Genomic DNA, 24,274 nt, shown 5'->3' on the forward strand with positions numbered 1-24,274 from the left:
AAAAAAGTTTAGGTACAATAATTCTTTTTTTCTTCCTGAGAGCAACTTATTGTCATTTACTTACTTAATTTCCATTCTTTCCCCTTTCCTTTTATGTTTTTATTATAAAAAAAATTATTCCTGGCCCAACTGTGGTGGCTCAATAGTTGAGTGTCGACCAATGAACCAGGATGTCATGGTTTAATTCCTGTCAGGGCACATGCCTAGACTGCAGGCTCCATCCCCAGTGTGGGTCATGAAGGAGGTAGCCAGTCAATTATTGTATCTCATCATTGACATTTCTATCTCTCTCTTCTCCCTTCCTCTCTGAAACAAATAAAAATGTATTTAAAAAATTATCCCTTTTTTATGTTGTGCATTCATTACCAAATTGAAGTAGCTATAGATATTTTTATTTTTTCTTTAACCTTTATTGTATAATTAAGTTTTTACATGCCATTCTTTCCTGCTCCTGCCTGTTTGTCATCTTACTCAAAGTTTTGTGTATTTGGCCTTTTTTCCCCCCCAGGTAGAACAGCTCCTTTCAACATTTCTTACAATGCAGGCCCTGTGGTGGTACTTGTCTGCAAAAGTCTTTATGTATCCTTTATATCTAAAGGATAACTTTGCTGTATATATTATATTTGGTTGGTGTTTCTACTCTCTTTAAATATTTTGAATGTATCATTTAACTCTCCGCTGGTCCATTGGGTTTCTGCTGAGAATTCTGATGATTATCTAATGGGTGTGTGTGTGTGTGTGTGTGTGTGTGTATTACTGTCTTTGTTCCCTGACTGCCTTGATAATTCTTTTTTATCATTAACTTTTGACAGTTTTAATAGAATGTGTCTTAGAAAGGTCTTTTGTGTTGAGAAAATTCGATGTTTTGTTAGCTCCTTGTACTTGAATGTGCAATTCCTTCCTCAGGTTTGTAAAGTTCTCATTAGTTATTTCTTTGACTAGCATCTGTTCCCTTCTCCTTCTCTTCTCCTTTTGCGATACTAATCATCCTTATGTTGCCTTTTCTAAAGAAATCAGCAATTTATTGTATAGTTCATTAATTTTTTAAAAATTAGTTCTCTCTCCCCTCTACCTGAATCATTTTTAGATTTTTATCTTCCAGTTTGTTAATTCTCTCTTTCATATGGTCTGTTCTAGTTCCAATATATCCTTCATCTTATTTACTGAGTTCTTCAGCTCCAAGATTTCTGGGTATTTTTCAGAGTTTCAGTCTCTTGGTAACATATTCCTTCTGTTTATTATTTTTATTCCCAATCCCATTGAACTGCTTTTGTGAGTTTTCTTTAATCTCATTGAGTTTTTTTTCATGACTGCTATGTGGAATCCTCTAGATCACAATCCATGTGTTTGAGTTCGGTTTCTGGAGAATTGTCATTTTCTTTCTGCGTTACCATGCCGCCTTAGTTATTCACGGTGTTTGAAGGGTTGTTTCTCTGTTGGCCCATTTGAAGCAGTGAACACTTTTCTTATTTAGGTACCATTGTGATCTTAGCAATTCATCAGGTGGGTAATTAGAGGTCTTTCTTTATGTTTTCCAGTAGATGGTGCTACAGTGCAAGTTTTTGTTTTCTATTACCTGCACTACTTGCACCTCCAGTGTCCCAGTGCGGGGTGGGGGTGCTCTCTGTGGTCCTGGGAGTCAAACCTGTGGGTAATTAGGGTGATGGGTCTCCTGGTTGTTGGAGCATCATCACCATGGGGAGGGGATGTAGCAGGTGGGAGGGGCCAGGTTTGCGAGTCTTCTGTGCTGCTGCCTGGTTCCCTATGGCTGCTAGCACCATGGCAAATCTTAGATTTATTTCTGCTGCTGGGGGGGCTCCGCCATCATTGGGAGAGGGAGCCAGATTCTTAGCACTGATTCTGCTGCTGCCTATCTCACCCTTCATGGTGAAGTGGTATTGGAGATCCTCTAACACTACCGTGGTCACTGCGATCATGGTAACAATCACGGTGTTTGAGAAACTGTGTCTGTGGGCATTGATCCTATTTCTCCCCGTCCCTCCATCCTTCTCCCGTGCATTCCAGTATGCTCAACTTCAGATGTGCCAAAGCGTGGATCTCTCAGGGGTCCTAGTATGTTGAACAGAGAAACTCTTGTTGCATTATAGATGTCTGACAAGCTGTAGACTTATGAGGAAAATCTTAGAGGGTGCCACACTTTGCCATGATGCTGATGTCACACCCATCCAGGTTTCTTTTTGTTAACATTTGCATGCTATGCCTTTCTCATCTCTTTACTTTTAATCTACATAAGTTTATATTCTAGTTGGGTTTATTGAAGATACTATATAGTTGGGTTGTAATTTTTAATGCAATCTGACAAGTTTCTTCTACCAGTGTATTTAGTCTACTCATATTAAAAGTTACTAATATAATTGGATAAACATCTATCATATTTGTAGTTGTTTTATTTTTATTGTAGGTCTGCTGTGTTATTTTCCCTCTTTTCTTGCCTTCTCTGGTTTTAATTGGGCAATTTATATGATTCCATTTTATCTCCTCCATTGACATAATTTATGCATCTTTTCTTAAACTAGTTCAGTCGTTATCTTGAGTTTCCAATAAGTAGTCTGTTTATTTTCCAGTAATATTATACCACTTCGTGGATACTGTAAGAATTGTATCTGTTGTGTGTGTGTGTGTGTGTGTGTGTGTGCCATTGTTCTCCTATGCATATGTTATAAACATTTCATTTTGCATATGTTATAAACAGTCCATATATTGCTACCATTAATGCTTTAAACAAAGAGTTATTTTTCAATACCCTTAAAATGACAGAAATAAGTTGTATTTTACATTCCTTTATATCATATACAAAGTTGTTCATTTCTTTGTGTATATCCAAGTTTCTAAACTCTCTTGTATTTCTCCTGAAAGAACTTCTTTTAACATATCTGGCAGGGTAGGTATGCTGACAATTCTTTCAGTTTTTGTTCATCTAATAAGTATTTCTTCTTTATTTTTCTAGGGATATTTTCAATTGGTATAGAATTATGGGTTAAATTGTTCAATAATTTAAAAACGTGATTCCATTGTCTTCTTGCTTACATGGAAATTCCATAAATAAAAAAAACACATGAGAATAGCTAGATTCGTTTTATAAATAGTTTGCAAACATCAACAAAACCCCCTCATTTTCTAAAAAGTGTTTTGCAATTTCTCTCATTTTATTTGTTGCAAAGGTAGAAGTTTTATGATAGGAGGAAATCATTCTGTTTAGCACCCTTTCCTTCTCATGGCACTCTTGCAAAATACCAGTCAGTTGTTAGGGTTAAAACCATTTCATAGGACATGTTCACATCACTGCCCCAGAGAGCTCCTGGGGATCTTAAGAGATCCACTCACAGAGCCAACTGGTTACTTAGCTCAGCTCCTAGTTATGATGTCAGGCAATGTCTTTGTCCTCATCTCTGTAGGCCTGCAACTCACAAGAGCCAATGACCCTGATAGACTTGGTAGCAGTTCTCTTTCTTACGGATGTGCATTCAGGAGTTAGTGGGGTTTTGGATAGCTTGATGCTAGCATTTGGCTTGAAGCAATAAGCCTGGCTTTTGTGCTTCATCTTACTCAGAGTGCTTTTGGAATGTTATACTCTGCGGGAGCTCATCTTCTTGCTATCAGCATTTGCTTCCAGTCGACGAAGCCTGCCAATTCAACACAGACAATTTTTTTTTGTCTTGGTTATTCATTTTTTATTTTACCTGCTAATGTTTTTTTCCATCATTGCCATATGTTTGGAGTGGCAGGCTTTCCATAGTATGAACTCACTGTTCCATCTCGATTGGAAGTCAATCAATGTGAATCTTTCCCATGTGGATTTTACTCTTCCCTAATTCTGTAAATTTTTAAAAATATATTTTTATTGATTTCAGAGAGGAAGGGAGAGGGAGAGAGAGATAGAAACATAAATGATGAGAGAATCATTGATTGGCTGCCTCCGTACACCCTCCACTGGGGGTTGAACCTAGAACCTGAGCATGTGCCCTGGATCAGAATCGAACCCAGGACTCTTCAGTCCATAGGCCGATACTCTATTCACTGAGACAAACTGGCTAGGGCCATAATTCCCTAAATTTGGTTTGCAAAATATGACTGCATGCTTTCTTGACGATTCAGGCTTATTGTTATGACTTCATTTTTGTGCCAGGCTAGGAAGGCAGTATAAAGTCTTAGTTTTATTAATAGAATTCAAGCTTTCTTTCTGGACAAAAATAATCTGGCATCTTTTACAATTGTGATAAATCATCTTAACACATTGTGCACCAGTAGTTTTATTGCTAGCTTTACCCAGGGGCCAGATAAGTTTCTATTGAATGAGTACAAAAATCTTTTTGCAAAATATCATAATTTAAAAAGATATTAGTGATGTATGCTGTGGGATGCAGGCCTGTGATAGGTGTCTCTGGCTATTCCTATCCCACTGCCCCAGAAATAAAATTTTGAAAGCCAGGAGCAGAAAGCTAAGAGAGCTACTGGCATTCTCCCAATCCTTCTCCTTCTTCTCACACATAGAAATCCTTTCATGGAAAGCCAATCTTAACTAGTTCTGCTCATTGGGGAGAACAAAATGGTGGTAGAATAGATGGATGTGTCCCAAGCCTTGTCCTGGAGCAGATAGAATGAGCAGCTGAAACAAATAGCATCCACCCCGAATTGGCAAAGGAGATTCAGCTGGTGAGACAATTTGCAGCCAGGAAGGGCAGAGGACTCCTGGAGAAAGCCCAGGGCACTGCGACCACATGAGTAGCAGACACCTGGGCAGCCTGCTCCTATCCGAGGAGCAGCAGACCTTTGAGCAGCCTGCCCCAGGTTGAAAGGAGCAGGCTCTCGTGGCCTGCCCCTGTCCAAGGAGCAGCAGCTATGTAAATGGCCCACACCCCATCCGAGGAACAGCAACCACACTAGCAGCCCGACCCTGTCTGAGGAGCAACAGCCACATGAGCACCCTGTAAATGACTGAGATCCCTTTCAAGCCCCATTGGATGGGGGCATGGCCTGAGGTCCCCTGACAAACCCTGCCAGGCAGTGGGGCGCAGCCTCAGGTTCCCAGGCCTGGCACCGGGAGGGGGTTGTAGCCTCAGGTCCCCTGTCAAACCCACTTAGTGGAGGGCGTGGCCTGAGTTCCCCTGACCTAGCACAAGGGGTGCACCTTGAAGTCCCCTGTCAACCCCTGGGTGGGGGGCATGGCCTAAGGTCCCCAGTCAAGCCCAGCCAGGCAGGGGGGGTGCAGCCTCAGGTCCCCTGGCCCAGTGCTGGGGAGGAGGATGCATTCTGAGGTCCCCCGGCCTGGTGCCAGGGTGGGGACTGTAGCCTGAAGTCCCCTGTCAAGCCCCAATTGGTGGGGAGTGCAGAGAGGTCCCCCGGCCTAGCGCTGGGGCGGGGGGACAGTCTGAGGTCCCCTAGCCCAGCACCAGGACAGGAAGTGCACCTTGAGATCCCCCGTCAAGCCCCGCTGGGCGGGAGGCATGGGCTCAGGTCCCCTGGCCTGGCACCAGGGCAGGGGGAATGGCCTGAGGTCCCCTGCCAAGCCCCATGGGGGCGGCAGAGGGCATAGCCTCAGGTCCCTGCTGATTGCTCATTAAGACTCCTTATGCCATAAGGCTTATGGGAACTTGGCTTCAGCTGTGGGTGCAGCCATGTTTGTGACAGAGTGATGGTCAATTTGCATATTCCCTCTGTATTAGATAGGATAAACTACAATAAAAACAATCCAAAAAAATGCAAACACTTGGAAGCTAAATAGCATGCTATTGAACAATGATTGGGTTACAAAGAGATCAAAGAAGAAATTAAAACCACCCTGGAAACTAATGACAATAAAAACACAACAATCCAAAATCTATGGGACACAATTAAAGCAGTCCTGAGAAGGAAGTTTATAGCTAAAACAAACAAATAAAAACAAACAAAAAAAAAACAACAAGAAAAAATTATAGTAAATCATCTCTCCACAACTTAAAGAATTAGAAAGAGCAACAAGAAAAGCCCACAGTGAACAGAAGGAAGGAAATTATAAAGATCAGAGCAAAAATAAATGACATAGAGACAAAAAAATCAATACAAAAGATAAATGAAACCAAGAGCTGGTTCTTTGAAAGAATAAACAAGATTGATGAACCTCTAGCCAGGATCACCGAGAAGCAAAGAGAGAGTACCAAAATAAACAAAATCAGAAATGAAAGAGGCAAAATAACAACAGACCCCACAGAAATACAAAGGATTGATAAAAATATCATGAGCAACTCTATTCCAACAAACTAGACAACCTGGAGGAAATGGATATATTCCTAGAAAAATACAACCTTCCAAAACTCAATCAGGAAGAATCTAAAAATCTCAATAGGCTGATAATTGTGGGAAAAAATTGAAGCAGTCATCAAAAAGCTTGCAGCAAACAAAAGCCTGAGGCTAGACAGCTTCACAGGGGAGTTTTACCAAACATTCAAGGAAGAACTAAAACCTATCCTCCTCAGAATATTCAAAAAAATTCAAGAGGAAGGAACACTTCCAAACTCCTTCTATGAAGCCAGCATAACCCTAATACCAAAACCAGATAAAGACAACTCAATGAAAGAGAATTACCTAAGATTTGGAAACAGCCTAAGTGCCCATCAGCAGATGAGTGGATTAAAAAACCTTGGTACATCTACACAATGGAATACTATGCTGCAGTAAAAAAGAAGGAATTCTTACCATTTGCAACAGCATGGATGGAACTGGAGAGCATTATGCTAAGTGAAATAAGCCAGGCAGAGAAAGATAAATATCACATGATCTCACTCATTTATGGAATATAATGAGCAACATAAACTGATGAACAAAAATAGAACCAGAGTCATAGAAGTATTGATCAGACCATCAAACCTCAGAGGGAAGGTAGGGGAGAGTGGGGATAAGGGGGAAGAGATCAACCAAAGGACTTGTATGCATGCATATAAGCCTAACCAATGGACACAGACACCGGGGGGGGCGGGAGGGGGGAGGGCATGAGTGGGGGGGATGAGAGGGACAATGGGAGGATAAGGACACATATGTAATACCTTAATCAATAAAGAAAAAAGATATTACCTTGTAAGCACATGTAATAAATAACTTCAAAATGCAATGGGTATTTAATTTTAAGATGTGCCTTTAACATGTATATAAAACATTGTGTAATTTGAAAACACAAGAATGCTCGTGATCCGCCCACAGTGTGTTAACCCATGTTGGTGAGTATCATAATGATTTATAGTGGTGTACTAACTTACTGTCTGTGTGGGTAGATAAGCATGGTAATTTATCCTGTGGACAAATGAAGATCACAGGGTCAATGCTATTCAAATCTGTGAAGTCAGTGAAGCTTTTTCTTCATTAGCCCCATTTTTCTTCATGATCTACCTTTTGTCCCATTGATGGTGTCCATTTTTCCAGTTCAGGCTTTAAGTATCTTCTCACCTTCTGCTAACCAGCTCCCTCTCTGATGCCTTGACTGAAGCAGGATAGTGTTCTAAGAAGAGCATGGGCTTGGCCTGATCTTAGTTTAAATTCCATCTCTGTTTCTTACCAGCCTGGTAAATTTGGGGAAACCACTCTCCCTCTTTGAGCCTCTGATTCTTCATGTACAAAATGGGTCTAATAAATGCCGTCTATCAGATAAAGCTGTGATGAAGAATGAAACAAGGTCATGTGTATAAAATGTCTACCATAGTGAGCATCACATAAGAAACATTCAGCACTTAGTAGCTATCACTGTCACCAATATCATTATTTGAATGAATAGGACTGACCAGGACTAGCCTGTGTCTGGTAGGAGTCAGCATTCTACTTAGCGAGAAGGAGTAAAGTTATGAGGGTCAGAACTGGAAAAGTGTGTGGAAACGCTGGGGGTCAGAGAGAGTGGACAGGTTATGAAACAGAGACATATTGGCAAGGCATCTGAACTTCAAGCATGGCCTGAGGGTTTATGGTTAGGAAGTTGGTTTGGAGTACATGGTCTTGGGGCTGAGAGCCGAAAAGGCAAAACAAAAACAAAAAAAAAAACCCTCACAGAATTGATCAAAGAGCCCAATGAGACCATGAGTCTGGAGTATTTTAGGAAAAGTGGCTTGATTAAAAAGAGTGCACAGGGTGAATGAGGCAGGCAAGCAGACCTCCATGCCCACCATGAGGTATAGTTGAGGCGGAATACATACTTCCACATATAACTTTATCAAGTCCCCCAAATCTACTGAAATTACTAGAAAACTACATTTGACAAGACTGAAAAAGCAGGAAAGGAAATAGATGAGGAGTAATGAACTGAGCAGACCCCGGAAGGCCACAAACTGGGGATCCTAAGCCCTAAGTAAGAAAAGCCCCAAACCAGCCAGATTTACTACTGCTCTTCTGCCCCCTCCCCAGAAGAATCTTCAAAAGCTGCAAAGGGTAACTCAGAAAGTGGAGGTGAAGGGGGTGGGCACCAAAGCAATGAGGGTGAAAACTGTTTAAGAACTGGAAGCATTTCCAACCCCCTTCCTGCACTATAAAACAAATACATTGTTTGGCATCCAAATGCAAAGTGTTTGTGAATTAAAGGACTCTACCTAGAAAGGGAAAGGACAACCTCCAGAATGGGAGAGACATTTGCAAATCATATGTCTGATAAGGGCCTACTTTCCCAAGCGCATCAAGAATCTTAAGACTCAGCACCAGAAAGACAAGCAGCCCAGTTGTGGGAAATGGACAAAGGAGTTGAAAGCACACCTGCTGTGCAGGAAGCAGATGTAGGAATGACCAAGAGGCCCAAGATAGAGTGATCAACATCACTCCCCATCAGGGAAATGCAAATCAACACCATGAGATACCACTTCACACCCCCTGGGGTGGCCATTAGAAGCAAAACAAGAGGAGAATAAGTTTTGAGGAGGATGTGGAGAAATTGGGGCCCTCAGACACTGCTGTGGGGAGTGCACAATGGAACAGTCACTATGGAAATCAGTGGGGCGGTTCCTCAGTACCTGAACATGGAATTACCATATGGCCTGGCAACTCCACTCCCAGATGTACACCCAGAAGAGCTGAAGACAGATGTTCAAACAGAACCGTGTGCAGGAATGTTCACCGCTGTGCTAGTCACAACTGCCAGGAGGTGGAAATTCCCCAAACACCCATCCACCGAGGAACCGATGCACAGTATGCAGTCCACCCACACAATGGAATACTTTTCAGCCAGGAAAAGGGAATGGAGGGCTGATCCATGCCACCACCTGGGTGAACCATAATGAGACCGTTATGTTAAGTGAAAGTAGGCAGACACAAAAGCCACCTATTATCTAAGATTATATCTCTAGAAATTTCCAGAATAGACAAGCCTCAATGGACAGGAAGCAGATTCATAGTTGCCCAGGGTCTAGGGGAGAAGTAGAAGGGGTATTGGGCTGGATAGAGGGGGAGGGCAGTGGGAAGTGACTGCCTGATTGGGTACAGGGTTTCTTTTGGGGGCAGTTCCAACATTTTGGAAGTAGATAGTTGTGTTGGCTATTGAACATCACTAGTTATGCCTGGTGCCACTGCAGTGCTTTTTCTGTAGAACATTCCTGTCCAGTAGACAGTGGACCTCATAGAGAAGGACCCATGGGCAAGGGTGCATAGAAAGCTGCCAGCATCCCTTCTCTGCAGGCTCAGGCCGAGGCCCAGGCTCGGGCCCAGGCTCGGGCCCAGGCTCGGGCCCAGGCCTGGGCCAATGGGAAGGCAGTGACCTCACCGAACTTATGTATCACACAGCCTGTCCCTGGACCAATGGGGGGCCGGCCCGTGGTCGCTAGGAGACAGAGCAGGAGCCGCTGTACCCGCCATTTTGAGCGGTTGCGACCAACTGGTACCTTCTTGACCGGCCTGAGCCGCACCTTACCACGCCACAGCCCACCGCAGCGCTAGACGGGGCGGAGACAGCGCACCCCAGCGATACCATGTCCGGGCAGAGGAGCCGGGAAGGGCCCTCTGATCACCAGAGGCGCAGACGCACCCGCAGCCGCACCGCCAGAGCGGACCTGACCTTCTCGGTGAGCCAGCTGGAGCGCCGCCTGCTGGACGGCCACTACTCGCAGCGCCTCAGCGCCAACGCGCCCGTGTTCCTGGCGGCCATCATCCAGGACCTGACGGCCACCGTCCTGGAGCTGGCGGGCAACGAGGCCCAGAAGATGGGCTGCCGACGCATCACCCCGCAGCTGCTGGACATGGCGATCCACAACAACGCGCTGCTCAGCGGCTTCTTCGACAACATCACCATCTCCGTCATGAGCCCGGGAATGCAGTAGCTTCCCAACATGACCCGGGGGCCCAGGCCTCCACCCCTCACAGCCCAGGCGGCCCGGGCCTGCTGGCGCCTTGGGCACAGTTATTGAAAGTTATTTTAAATAAATAAAGTATTGAAGGAAACCCATGTGCCTGCTTCAGTCACTGTGTGGGGGGGTTGGAGGGATGGGGCTTGGTGGTGTGTCCCTGGGAGCTGGGGCAGAGTTGGGATGACAAGGGAGGAGCAGCCCCTCATGGTGACAGTGCAGGGTGGTCCAGGGCCGGAGAGGCCGGCTGGGGTGGGGTGGACTGGGGTATGGAAACCTCCCCATCCCCTCTGAGCAAGTCAGAGCCTGGCAGTGCCCCCAGGAGGCTGGTGTTCGCTGGGGTGGAGCTCAAGACCATGACTCAGGCCTTGTGATGGGGTGAGGGGGCCATGCCAACCCGCATGCAGAAAGAAGGGGTGGGCGGAGTGGTTGGCATGGACTCCACAAGGCCTTTGACGGGAAGATCGAGGAGTGATGGCGGTGGGGATATTGGACAAGCAATAAAAATGCAAAATGGGAATGAAGGTCATGAAGGGTCGGGAGTTTTTTTGGTCCTGTTCCCTTAGAGATTCTAGGAGACTCACTGAGGAACCTGGGTAAACAAACGGTCACCTAGCAACAGTGGGTGCCTGGCCAGGGCTGACCCTGGATTCTCTATTTGCATATGCTGCTTGCTCCAGGCAAGGTCTGGCCCCTCAACAGTTTTGCATGGGAAGTGTGCCCCTGGAAAGGCTTTCCCCCAAGCCCCTAGTGGGTGTGTGTAACCTGTTTTCAACCAGGTTTTTCATCAAATCACTTCAGAAGGGGGTCTTTGTTTCTGAAAGCTAGATTCATAACTGACTCTGAATATAATAATACTTCCTTTTGCCCTATGTAGTTTGATGTTGATTATGCCTACTGCTTCTCTGCCAGCGTACTAGTCTTTCACTGAACTGAACTGCACGATATATTGCCACCAATGAGAGACTGTCGCAGCCCATCCAATGAAAACCCACTACACTTCCAACTCCCAAATTCCTCCAATGGGCCCTATTTATTTATTTATTTATTTATTTTTTAAATAAATTTTTATTGTTCATATTATTACAAATGTTCCTTTCCCCCCCCCCCCAACCATTGCTCTCCTCCACCAGGTTCCCACCCCACCCTCTGCCCTTTCCCCACTCCCCATTGTCTTCATCCATAGGTGCACAGTTTATGTTCAGTCTCTTCCCACATCCCCCTCTCCCCTTTTCCCCAAGAATCGTCAGTTCACTCCCCTTCCATACCTCTAATTGTATTATATTCAACAGTTAATATTGTTCATCAGATTTTTTTTTTTTTTTAGTTTCCTTGGTTTTTAGACTCACTTGTTGATAGTTACGTATTTGTTGTTCATAATTTTTATCTTTATTTACTTTCTCTTCTGAAAGAACCCCCTTCAGCAATTCCTATAATTCTGGTTTGGTGGTGATGAACTCCTTTAGCTTTTTTTTTTATTAGTGAAGTTTTTTATCTGGCCTTTGATTCTGAGTGATAGCTTTGCTGGGTAGATTATCTTTGGCTGTAGGTTCTTACTATTCATCACCTTGAATATTTCTTGCCATTCCCGTCTGGCCTGCATGGTTTCTGTTGAGAAATCAGCTGACAATCGTATAGGTGCTCCTTTATAGGTAACTACCTTCTTTGCTCTTGCTGCTTTTAATATTCTCTCTTTGTCTTTTGCTCTTGGAATTTTAATTATGATTTGTCTTGGTGTGGTCTTCTTTGGATTCCTTTTGTTTGGAGTTCTGTGCGCTTCCTGGACTTGTAAGTCTAATTCTTTCACCAGGTGGGGGAAGTTTTCTGTCACTATTTCTTTCAGTATGTTTTCGATATCTTGCTCTCTCTCATCTTCTGGGACCCCCATAATTCTGATGTTGGTTCGCTTGAAGTTGTCCCAGAGGTTTCTTACATTATCTTCAATTTTCTGGATTCTCTTGCCTTCTAGCTTCTGTGGAGGAGTGTCTTCTGGCTCTTTATGTTCCAAATCTTTGACTTGATTCTTGCGATCTTCCATTCTGTTTTTAGGATTCTGTATAATATTTTTTATTTCAGACAATGTATTCTTTATTTCTTGTTGATCCCTTAACATTTCTTGTTGATTCCTTATTAATTCTAGTTGATTTCTTTTCATATCCTCATAGGTCTTATTGATCTTTTCTAGGAAATTCTTGAAAAACCTTATAAGCGTAAGATTTGAATTCTATATCCAGTCGCTTTTTGTCCTCCATTTCTTTCATTTGTGATGTATTTCATTGTCTCGGCATTTTTGTAGCTTCCCTGATGGGGTGGAGATTCAGGGTGGAGCCTACAGGCTTGGCTTCTGTCAGCCCCGCCCTATGCGGCTCCTGAGTTTCAGGGTCCTTCAGTACTGGCTGCAAGCGCCTCTGAGAGAAAGGTGTCCTCGATTTTCGCCTGCTACCAGTCTAGGCTCTCCCCCAATGAGCCCGGTATTGGGGTTCAGTTCAGTTGGAAATAGAGTTGGAGGTGGAGTTCAGAGCAGTCTGGAGCCCCTGTCTCCTTCCTGCCAGGGCAATCCCGCGGCACAGCCAACCGTCCCTTCTCTCCGTGCAGTGTGCGAGCTTCCGGGACCTCCTTTCGCCGCTCCCCTGGGGTTCCGCCTTACAGCCCAGCTCCCTCTGTTTGAGCCTGGGTCCCCGGGGTCTGGCCTAGAACTGGGGTTCAGAGCATCGGAACTGGGACCCAGCACAGTCGGAGCTTTAATCTCCTTCCCACTAGGGAACGCCCGCCAGGCACTCAGCTGCCCTCCTATCCGGCTCCGTCCTCTCCGCGCGCCGCGTGTCTCTGTACCTTAGGCTTTTCCAGCTCCTCTGCGCTTCCTTCTGGTTTTCTCCTTGCTTCTTGTTGTAGAATTTCCAGTCAGTCGACTTTTCTGTAGTTCTGGGTAATGTCCATTTTATATTTTAGTTGTATTTTATTGAAATTGTTGTGTGCAGCTGTGGCTAGGTGTTTACCTGGGCAGCCATCTTGGATTCTCCCAATGGACCCTATTTATAACAGCCTTTCCCAGCTACCCCCATTCCTCTATAAAGAGACCTGGCGAAACCGGTTTGGCTCAGTGGTAGAGCGTTGGTCTGCGGATTGAAGGGTCCCAGGTTCGATTCCGGTCAAGGGCATGTACCTTGGTTGTGGGCACATCCCCAGTAGGGGGTGTGCAAGAGGCATCTGATCGATGACTCTTTCTCATCGATGTTTCTAGCTCTCTATCCCTCTCCCTTCCTCTCTGTAAAAAATCAATAAAATTTATTTTAAAAAAAGAAAAAGAAACAGTTCCTCTCCTTTGTTCTCTGCACTTGCCTAATGTTTTGCCATAGTTTGTCCTCAATTGCAATTCTTTGCCATTCCCCCAATGAGCCCATTTTTGTTGGTAAAATAACTAACTTAGCCGAAACCGGTTTGGCTCAATGGATAGAGCGTCGGCTTGGAGACTGAAAGGTCCCGGGTTCGATTCCGGTCAAGAGCATGTACCTCGGTTGTGGGCATATCCCCAGTAGGGGGTGTGCAAGAGGCAGCTGATTGATGACTCTCTCTCATCGATGTTTCTGACTCTCTATCTCTCTCCCTTCCTCTCTGTACAAAATCAATAAAATATATATTTTTAAAAATAACTAACTTAACTGACTGTTGTGTTTTTGTTCAATAGAGTCATGGATACATTTCTGCACGAACATAAATTTTCATTTCTCTAGGGTAAATACCCAAGAGTTGGACTACTGGATCATATGAAAAGATTTCTCAAGCCCCTGCCCAATTAGCCTCATCCTCATACCCTAGAGGCAACCAATGTTCCTATTTTTAAGACCACATCATAATTTGGCCTGTTCTAGAACTTCAGATTCATGGATTCATACATAAATATATTTTATTGATTTTTCACAGAGAGGTATTGAGAGGGATAGAGAGTCAGAAACATCAATGAGAAAGAATCATCGATCAGCTGCCTCTTGCACACCCCCTACTGGGGATGTGCCCGCAACCAAGGTACATGCCCTTGCCCGGAATTGAACCCAGGAACCTTCAGTCCGCAGGCCGACGCTCTATCCACTGAGCCAAACCGGTCCCGGCAAGTGAAGCCTCTTTTGAGATCCACCCATGTTGTTGTGTGTATCAAGGATTCATTCTTTTTTCTCACTTGGTGTTATTTCGCTATATTGATAAATCACGCTTTAGTTATGCATTCAAATGATGATGGACATCTGGCCTGTTTTCAGTTTTGATTATGAAAAAAGCTGCCGCCAACATTTGTGTTCAAGTTTTTGTGTACATGTATGTTTCATTTCCCTTTGGGTAATTCCCAAAAGCGGAAGGAAGTGTTAGTGTTAGGTGTATATTGATAAACTGGTTTCAAAAGTGTACCTATAAGGGGTCAATGGAGGCGGGGGTAGGGGACATATGTAATACTTTCAACAATAAATATTTTTTTAAAAAGTGTATCATTTTGCATTCCCACTATGTTTGAGGGTCCTAGTTCTTCCATACCTTGCCAGCATTTGATCTTGTCAGCAAGTTAGTTTTAGCAATTCTAATAAATGTATAGTGATATCCTATTGTGGTTTTAATTTGCAATTACCTAATGACTAAAGATGTTGAGCAGGCTCCATCCCCAGTAGGGGCGTGCAGGAGGCAGCCGATCCATGATTCTCTCTCATCATGGATGTTTCTATCTCTCTCTCCCTCTCCCTTCCTCTCTGAAATCAATAAAAATATATTTTAAAAAAGAATAAACTCAAGCCGAAACCGGTTTGGCTCAGTGGATAGAGCGTCGGCCTGCAGACTGAAAGGTCCCCGGTTCGATTCCGGTCAAGGGCATGTACCTTGGTTGCGGGCACATCCCCGGTAGGGGGTGTGCAAGAGGCAGCTGGTCAATGTTTCTCTCTCATTGATGTTTCTAACTATCCCTCTCTCTTCCTCTCTGTGAAAAAATCAATAAAATGTATTTTAAAAAAAGAATAAACTCAAAATGGATTAAAAGTTTAAGTGTAAAATGCAAAATCATAAAAAAAATCCTAGAAGAAAACATAGGCAGTAAAATTTCAGACATTTCTCATAGCAATAGTTTTACCGATGCATCTCCTGGGGCAAGGGAAACAAAGGAAAATATAAACAAATGGGACTACACCAAACTAAAAAGCTTTTGTACAGCAAAGGAATCAAACAAAATGAAGAGACAACCCATTGTTATGGGAGAACATTTTTGTCAATGATACATCTGATAAGGGGTTACTTTCCAAAACATAATTTATACAACGCAACACACACACACAAAAATCCAATTTTTAAAAATGGGCAAAGGGCTCTGACCGGTTTGGCTGAGTGGATAGAGCATTGGGCCATGGACTGAAGGGTCCCAGGTTCAATTCTGGTTGAGGGCATGTACCTTGGTTATGGGCTTGATCCTCAGTGTGGGGCATGCAGGAGGCAGCTGATCGATTTTTCTCTCTCATTGATGTTCCTGGCTCTCTGTCCCTCTCCCTTCATCTCTGTAAAAAATCAATACAAATAATATTTTAATGAAAAAATGGGCAAAGGATCTGAATAGACAGTTTTCCAAAGAGGACACCTACATGACCAATAGACATGGGAAAAAATGCTCAATCTCACTAACAATCAGAGAGAAACAAATTAAAACCACAATGAGATTCACCTCACGCCTATCATCAATAAATCCACAAACAGCCAAAACCAGTTTGGCTCAGTGGATAGAGCGTCAGCCTGTGTACTGAAAGTTCCCAGGTTCGATTCCAGTCAAGGGCATGTACCTTGTTTGCGGGCACATCCCCAATAGGGGGTGTGCAGGAGGCAGCTGATCGATGTTTCTCTCTCATCGACGTTTCTGGCTCTTTATCCCTTTCTCCTTCTTTCTGTAAAAAATCAATAAAATATATTTAAAAAAAGAAAAGAAATTCTCCTAAAAATAAACAAATAAATAAATCCACAAACAAGTGCTGGTGAGGATGTGGAGAAAAGGGAACCCTCGTGCACTGTTTTTGGGAATGCAGACTGGTGCAGCCACTGTGAAGAACAGTATGGAGTTTCCTGAAAGAAAAAAAGGAACTACCTTATGACCCAGTGATTCCACTTCTAGGGATATATCCTAAGAAACCCCAAGCACCAATCAGAAAGGATATATGCACCCCTATGTTCATAGCAGCACAATTTACCATAGCTAAGATCTGGAAACAGCCCAAGTGCCCATCAGCAGATAAATGGAATTTAAAAAAGCTTTGGCACATTTACACAGTGGAATGCTATGCATCTGTAAGAAGGAAGGGTCTCTTCTTACCCTTTGAGACAGCATGGAGGGACCCAGAGAGTATTATACTAAGCGAAATGAGCCAGAGAAAGATGTTTCACATGATCTCAATCATATGTGGAATCTAATGAACAAAATAAACTGATGAACCAAATAGATCCAGGAACATAGAAGCATAGAACAGACAATAGAATGGTGGAGACCTGGGGGGTGGGCGGGCCCAGGGTGGAGGGGATCAATGGGCAAAAAAGGGGAACATGCGTAATACCTTTAACAATAAAGATAAATTAAAAAAATTCTATTATAGTTGATATACAATATTATATTTGTTTCAGGTGTACAGCACAATGATTAGACATTTACATAACTTACAAAGTGATCACCCTCATAAGTCTAGTAGTACCCATCTGACATCATACAAAGTTACTATAATATTATTGACTGTATTCCCTGTGCTGTACTGTACTTTACATCTCTGTGACTAGAGAAATAGTCCATTTGCTTTTTCTTATCTTTTTTTCTCTTTTCTGGGTGTGGAGCTCTCTCTCTCTCTCTCTCTCTCTCTCTCTCTCTCTCTTTCTCTCTCTCTTTCTTACACACACACACACACACACACACACACACACACGCACGCACGCACGCACACACTAGACTCTTTGTTTATGGACAATGAGAGTCTTGAATGAGTTCGAAGCGAGTAATTCTAAAACCCAGTGCCATTGTGAGCTGGATGCAGGCCATTGAGGAAGCCCAGCTCCAAATGGCTATTCAGGGGCAATTTCTGAGCTGCACAGGCTTGCGTTTTCTACTAGGGCTGAGCTGCCTGTGTCTGGCCTTGTGCTGGAAGCAGCCCCAGCATTTTCAGGTGCGTTGATAATTTCTGGTGCTCTCTCTTCTTTTGACACTAGGACAGTCCCTATCCCTACCACCACACATTTAGTTATTGCTATTATTAGTTACATTTAGTTATGTAGATCTTACTTATTACTATTGTATAGAAAACATTATATGTGAACTGATAGAGAAAACATGTGTGAGTTGCTATTTCCTGACATCTCTGACCAGCACCACTGAAGTGGGAGGGGGCTGTGCTGAGCCAAAGTATTCTTAGAGCACAGACAATGGAGCTAATTTGGGAGTGCAATGTAAGCGAGAAGAATAAAATTGCTGTCAGAAGAGGATAGAATAGGAGAGGAGAATTTATTTTTATTACAAGCCCAAGGGATTCCCTTAACAAAAGACCATGTTTCCCTAGTACTTCTTGCTGTTCTGGGGCCCTGGGGGTCTTATGTTTATTTGCAAGAGGAAGGGGCATGGTGTCAGGGAACTGGTAAAGCAAGAAAAGGAAGTAGAGAACAAACAGCCTATGAGGTCTTCTGAGAGACACACTGAATACCTCTTTTTCCCCAGGGGTCTAAGTATTGTTTGGCTTTTGTGAATGTACTGTTGCTGGGGAAGGTCTCTTCCTGTAGATACTGAAAATAGCCCCACAATCACCACCATTTGTCCACCAACCAAATTTGAAATAACTGTTGGCCCAGAAAGGAACTCACTACAGACTGATCTGTAGTGAGTTCATTTGCCTCTCAGCATAACCATTATGGCTTGTCTCAGTTTCAGTTCTTACAAGGGTATTTCTTGGATCACATGATCTCACACATCTAGAGGAAATAATTAACAACATAAACTGATGAACAAAAACAGACCCAGAGAAAGAGAAGCAGCGATCAGACTTTCAAACCTCAGAGGGAAAGTAGGGGAGGGTGGGGGTAAGGGGAAGAGATCAACCAAAGGACTTGTGTGCATGCATATGGGCCTAGCCAGTGGCCATGGACAACAGGGGGGGAAGGCATATGGGGGGAGGGGTTTGGGATGGGAATGGGGGGATGAGGACAATTATGTGGTACCATAATCAATAAAAAATAAAATTAAATTAAAAAAAGAAAGAAAGAAAGAAAGAAAATAGCCCCACAGCTCAGGGTATAGAAAAAGATTGGATTCAAGTTGACCAAATACTTTCCTAGAGAACAGAAAGATGGAGTCTACACTAGTAGAGAAAAGTAAACCTTCAACACAATGTGCAGATTTTATCTGATTTGAAGATTTCATGTCTATAGTAATAAAACTGACTACAATTTGTCTTTCCAGTTGGCTTATGTACCACAGCTCTTGACATCCTTCCCTCTGCCTCCCTCCAGAGGTCTCTTGGGGACATTACATAAAGTGACACTGGCCTATGGCATAGATAGGGAAATGGTTGAATAAAAGGTAGATAGATACAGGGGTTGGGTAAAAGTAGGTTAAATAACCAGCCCTTATTACCCTAAAGTTAAATAATAAGAAAGGATAGGAAATAAAAACAATAATAGTAACAAATAATATAATAATTAATAAATAAACTGTGTTTTATGCACTCAACTGTAAAACCACTTTTGCCCACCCTTATATTTAACCACTGGAACAAGTAAGTGGAAAAGCCAAATCTACTACTTTGGACAATATGATGATTAGGATTATCCACAGCATCACGTGGAGCTTATGAGACCACTGAATGGTTAACTGTTTTTCAGTTCATCCTGAAGCAAGACCCTGGTCCATGATTTCATGTTGGAAACTTCTAGCTCCTGTTGATTCGTTGAGTCAATAGTTTAAATGCCAATTTTAATGCTGTTACCTGTTCTCTTTTGTTTCATTTTTTTATGATTGCATTTTTGTTGTTATTGAAAGTTTAATAGGGCTCTTATTCCAACTCTAGAAAATATGATGATACCCAAAGTCACTAGGGTCCACAGCCAAACTCATACTATTGTTTTCTTTTTGTAGAAGAGGAACTTAAGACACAGATAAGTTAAGTAATTGATGGAGGAAGAAAGGTGGAGGTGAATGCTTGAGGTCTAGTACCAATTAGCAAATGTGAGGAGGGCATCAGAATATAGAAAATAAGAGATGAGTGGAGGATTCTGCACCTAAGAAGCAGGTGAGGAGGTGGAGAGCACAAAGGATGGAGTTTGCCAGTTCAGGACAGAGGATGCAAGGACCTGAGGGCTGCCTTAGCCAGTTTGGCTCAGAGGATAGAGTATCGGCCTTCAGGCCAAAGGGTCCCAGGTTCAATTCCAGTCAAGGGCATGTACCTTGGCGTGTGTAGGAGGCAATCAATCGATGTGTTTCTTTAGCATTAATGTTTCTCTCTATCTTTCCCTCTTTCTTCCACTACCCCTTAAAAAAATCCATGGAAAAATAACATTGGGAGAGGCTTAACAAAACAAAAGGACCTGAAGGCCATGGTCTCTTCTGACTGGGAAATGTTTACATTTTACAAGTGAAGGATTGCTGGCTGCACTGGACTCTACCGTCTCCCCTCAGGCCTTCCCTGGTGTGCAGGTCATAGGTGAACTCTTTCCCAGATTTTCTCCGTGAAAGGCCACATTGTATTCTGGAGCTGATTTCAGGTAGGGTTTGAGTTCTGTGAACTCATATACATACCTTTCTTATTAGGTCAGAGGCTTATATCTTTTTCTATTAGATCATATATCAGAAATGGCTTTAATGACACGTGATTCTCAACAGAGTGTACATGTTCAGGTCATTTGAATAGATAGTGATCCAGAGTGTAACATGGAATTAAAGTAAGCTAAATGTAGCAAGAAAGTTCAAGATGAGTGGTTGTGTATGTTGGAGAGTGGAAATTTTTGAGCATGCTTCCAGAGAGGCCGTGGACTATTCCCCAAATAGAGTTGTCAGTGCTGATAACAGGCCAGGTCTTGAGATATGGTCTCATGGCCTCTTTCCAGCACATAGGCCTTCTTTCGTAGATCACTGTCAGCTTTCTGAAGAAGAGATGACCCTGTGAACAAAATGATCGTCAATGGCATGACTCTGATGTTGCTTGGGAAAAACTGTTTTGTCTTGGGTTACTTGTTCTGCAAAAACAGGATGTGGTTTATGACAAAGGGTCATAGCTGCTGCTCTCTGGTCTCCCTGCGTGGAGAATGGCAGAGCAGTCACCCGGCTAGTCGCTCACAGGGGTCCAGCTTGAATAAAGGCTCTTTGCTTTTGCATCGGACTCTGCTCCCTGGTGGTCCTTGGGGATCTTGAAATCTGGGCATAACAGTGTATATATCCAAGGGCAGAAGACAATGGTGCAGACTTGGAAGTCATATATGCCTGGATTTGACTTCTAGCTCTACAACATACGTTTTTCTCTAATCACTTTTACCTTTTTATTGATTCTCTATATTTTAAAAGCATTTTTTTCATGCTACCCCTCCTTATAATTTATATGATTTTTGTAATGATGACTTATCTTTGTTGCTTCTGTTGGTTGAATCTGTTATAGTCAATAGTCTTATTTTTCCCCTTCCCTTATTTCTCTAACCCTTTTACTTCTTAGTTTTACTTCCTAATTTTTTATATATTTTCTGGATTTTTTTACAGAGAGGAAAGGAGAGGGAGAGAGAGCTATAAACATTGATGAGAGAGAAACATCAGTCAGCTACCTTCTGCACACTCCCTACTGGGGATGTGCCCACAACCAAGGTGCATGCCCTTGACTGGAATCGAACCTGGGACCCTTCAGTCCACAGGCTGACGCTCTATCAACTGAGCCAAACTGGTTAGGGCTTACTTCCTAATTTGTTCCAATTTGTAACTTGTGCATTCTTAAGCACATGTCTTTCATCAATTCAGGAACTTTTTATTTCCAGCTTTAAATTTGGTTATTTTTTTCTGTTCTTTGGGTGGGCTTTTCTTGAATCACATCAAATATCAACATGTTAGCTTTCCATTGTCTGTCAAATATTTTCCAGTTCATTTTCATTAACAACTTGATTTTATACACAAATACATTATTCTTAAATTATTGAAGACACAATTTTTTCATCCAGTGTATAGCAACTTTATTCATGCATTTCCTTTTATTCTCTCCTTATTATGTCCGAGTACTGTTGCAAACAGGTCTTTTTAAATTTTTATTTATTTTTATTTTTAAAATTACAGTTTACATTCAATATTATTTTGTATTGGTTTGAGATGCATTTTCCCAAAGCTGAATGGTTGAGATTATACTCTGAAGAATTCTTGTTATCACTCTTGAAACTGTAAATAAAATAAAATTGAATTTAAAAAAACCCACACAGTACACAGCTAGTAAGTCATTTTGCATGCAACATGTGGACCAAAAAGTCTTGAAGATTTAGACTTTTTAAATGGAACGCCATCCTGCTTTTAGTCATCTACATGATCATACACCAAAGAACCATGCTGATTTTACTTAGTCGAGTTACATAAGAGTTGCAGAAAGATTCCTACTACAAATATTGACATGGGCCAAGAAATCAGTCATGCTAATTTGTGGGTTATAGGTAACTCTCAGAATAGAAGCATACATGTGGATTCCAATGCACACCTGACACGTTTGCCTTGGACCCCCCTCCAGCCACACCCCCCAACCCGACATTGCACCAGATACATTTGCATTGCAGCGATCCCAGTAAAATGATCTCCGTAGACTCATTGTCCAGGGTAATGGCATGCTAAGTACACTGTCAATTTCAAATGACTGAATAAGTCTTGGAACCGAAAGAGGACTGTTCCTGCTTTCTGGGGCCTGACAAGGAGATACATTATTCCCATTTTATAGATGAAGTAAATCGAAACCACATGTCAGGACTGTTGGAATGGCTTTATCGTAGATGTAGAGCTGTCCCAACAGCGATGCATGGAATCAAATGGTTCCTGTGAATATGGATGGCGTTGATTAAACAGGAGAAATCGGGTGATCGCAGAGATAGAGAAATGCACCAAGAAATGAGTCATGATCAAAACACATAGCTTAAGTAGTAAGACAGCAGTGCAAAATAAAACCCTGATCAGGAAACAAAGATCGGGGTATAGGGTGGGGCGACTTGGGTGGAAGAGGAAAAGGGTAAAAGGCTTCTCATTTTGATGGTACAGTTTTGGGGAAAAGAGCCATGCGTTCTACTCTGTCCCTGTCATGCTGCTTTTTGCTGCCACTATTATGGAAAGAAGCCTTTTGGGTACGGGTAACTTTCAGTCAACTAAGTCTGTGGTGGCAAGAGGAATAGGCTAACGAAGGTGGAGTCGCTGTGATCAGTAACTTTTATTTCCCTCCAAATGCAATGGCGGTGCCCGAGGTCCGGCCCCGGGCACAGTCACGAGGCCGGTGGGAGTCATCCGACCCCCTGTCCGGAGGGGGAGATGGTTTCCTGCAGCACCAGGTGCAGCAGGTGGTTCTGCTCGGCGCTCAGCAGCGGCCACAGCTCCACCTGTAGCGCCTTGATGGCCTCCGTGTCCTTCTCGTGGGCGGCCATGACCAGGGACTGCAGCAGCAGGAAGAGATCTTCGGGGAGCTGGCCGCCGCCCTCCTGGCCCTGGCTGTCAAACGCCTCCCAGGAGTACTTCTCCAGCGTGTGGGCGTGCTCGGGGAGCAGCTTGGCGGGCGGCGGCTGCAGGAGCAGCAGCAGCAGCACGCGGGACACCTCGCAGCGGACCGCGATGTCCGAGAAGGCGCCCAGCAGGGCACCAGAGGGCGCGGCCGCAAAGCCAGCATTCGCAGGGCGCTGCGAGGTGGACAGGGCTGGCACCACGCTGGGTCTGAGGTGGGGCCCCTGAGGCTGAGGCTGCATCAGGGGGTGCGACGGCGGCTGCGGCGGGGGCGGCGGCTGCAGCGGGTGGCTGCCGAGCTCCTGCGCCAGGCGCTGCATGCGGGTGAAGGTGGCCAGGGCGGCGTTGTGGTCCCGGGCCAGCAGCTGGCAGGAGGCGGCGTCGCCGAGCGCCTGCAGCGCGGCCAGGGGCAGCGGCGACAGCTGCAGCTGGGCGGCGCGCTGGAAGTGGCCGGCGGCGGCGGCCGGCTGGCCCAGGGCGCGCAGGGCGGCGGCCAGCTCCAGGCACAGCGCGGCGGCGGCGGCCGGCTGGCCCAGCTCGAGGTGCAGGCGCACGGCGGCGCCCAGGGCGCTGGCGGCCGCCTGCAGGGGCTCCCCGGCTGCGGCGGGGCAGGCGAGGCGCTGGCGGGCGTCGAGCTCCTGCTGCAGGAAGAGGCGGGCGGCCTCGGTGAGCGCCAGGGCCTCCCCCGGCCCGTGGAAGAGCTCCTGGTGGCACCGCGCCACCGCCAGCTGGCACCAGGCCGCGTAGGGCAGGCACTCCTGGGCGCGCAGCTCGCGGCCCAGCTGGGCGAACTGCTCGCCGGCCTCCGCCACGTTGGGCTTCCGCAGGAACCGCTTCTTCAGCTTGTTCGACACCTGCCGGTACCTGGCCAGGAAGTCCCCGGCATCCAGCCCCATCCCGGAAAAGCCACCCAGGCCGCTAGAGGACGCCGCCATGTTCCCAGCCCGAGCGCTTCCTCTGGGCGGACTTCGTGGGTGCAGGCAGCTGACAGCGACGTGCCCTGCGTTCCGCTCTGGCCTCCCTCCCACGGAGCAGGCACCAGTGATGCACGCCCTGGCGTTGCCCTGGTGATATGTAAATGTAGGGCGCCCTGGGAGGGGCCTGGTCTAGAACAATGAGTTTAGACGAATCACAGATCCTGGGGCGGGGCCTGGTCAGGTGCCCTCTGTTGCTAGGTGACAGCATGTTTACCCAGGTTGCTAAGGGTGTCTCCAGCATCTCTAAGGGAACAGGACCAAAAATAAACTGGTGATGCTCATTCGCTCATTCTGATTTT

General features: G+C 44.6%; 2 protein-coding genes across 2 annotated transcripts; one reads left to right on the forward strand and one right to left on the reverse strand.

The window, feature by feature from the left end:
* Positions 1-9,683: 9,683 nt before the first annotated feature.
* LOC118706447 (histone H2A-Bbd type 2/3-like) lies at positions 9,684-10,360 on the forward strand. Its single transcript, XM_036415778.2, has one exon. The coding sequence runs from the start codon at positions 9,930-9,932 to the stop codon at positions 10,275-10,277; it is 348 nt and encodes a 115-aa protein (XP_036271671.1). The 5' UTR covers positions 9,684-9,929; the 3' UTR covers positions 10,278-10,360.
* Positions 10,361-22,697: 12,337 nt separating this feature from the next.
* LOC118706448 (40-kDa huntingtin-associated protein-like) lies at positions 22,698-24,045 on the reverse strand. Its single transcript, XM_036415779.2, has one exon. The coding sequence runs from the start codon at positions 23,931-23,933 to the stop codon at positions 22,785-22,787; it is 1,149 nt and encodes a 382-aa protein (XP_036271672.1). The 5' UTR covers positions 23,934-24,045; the 3' UTR covers positions 22,698-22,784.
* Between the last annotated feature and the right edge of the window lie 229 nt (positions 24,046-24,274).

Source organism: Pipistrellus kuhlii, unplaced genomic scaffold, assembly GCF_014108245.1.
Source record: "Pipistrellus kuhlii isolate mPipKuh1 unplaced genomic scaffold, mPipKuh1.p scaffold_m20_p_51, whole genome shotgun sequence".
In the NCBI taxonomy this organism is placed as follows: Eukaryota; Metazoa; Chordata; class Mammalia; order Chiroptera; family Vespertilionidae; genus Pipistrellus; species Pipistrellus kuhlii.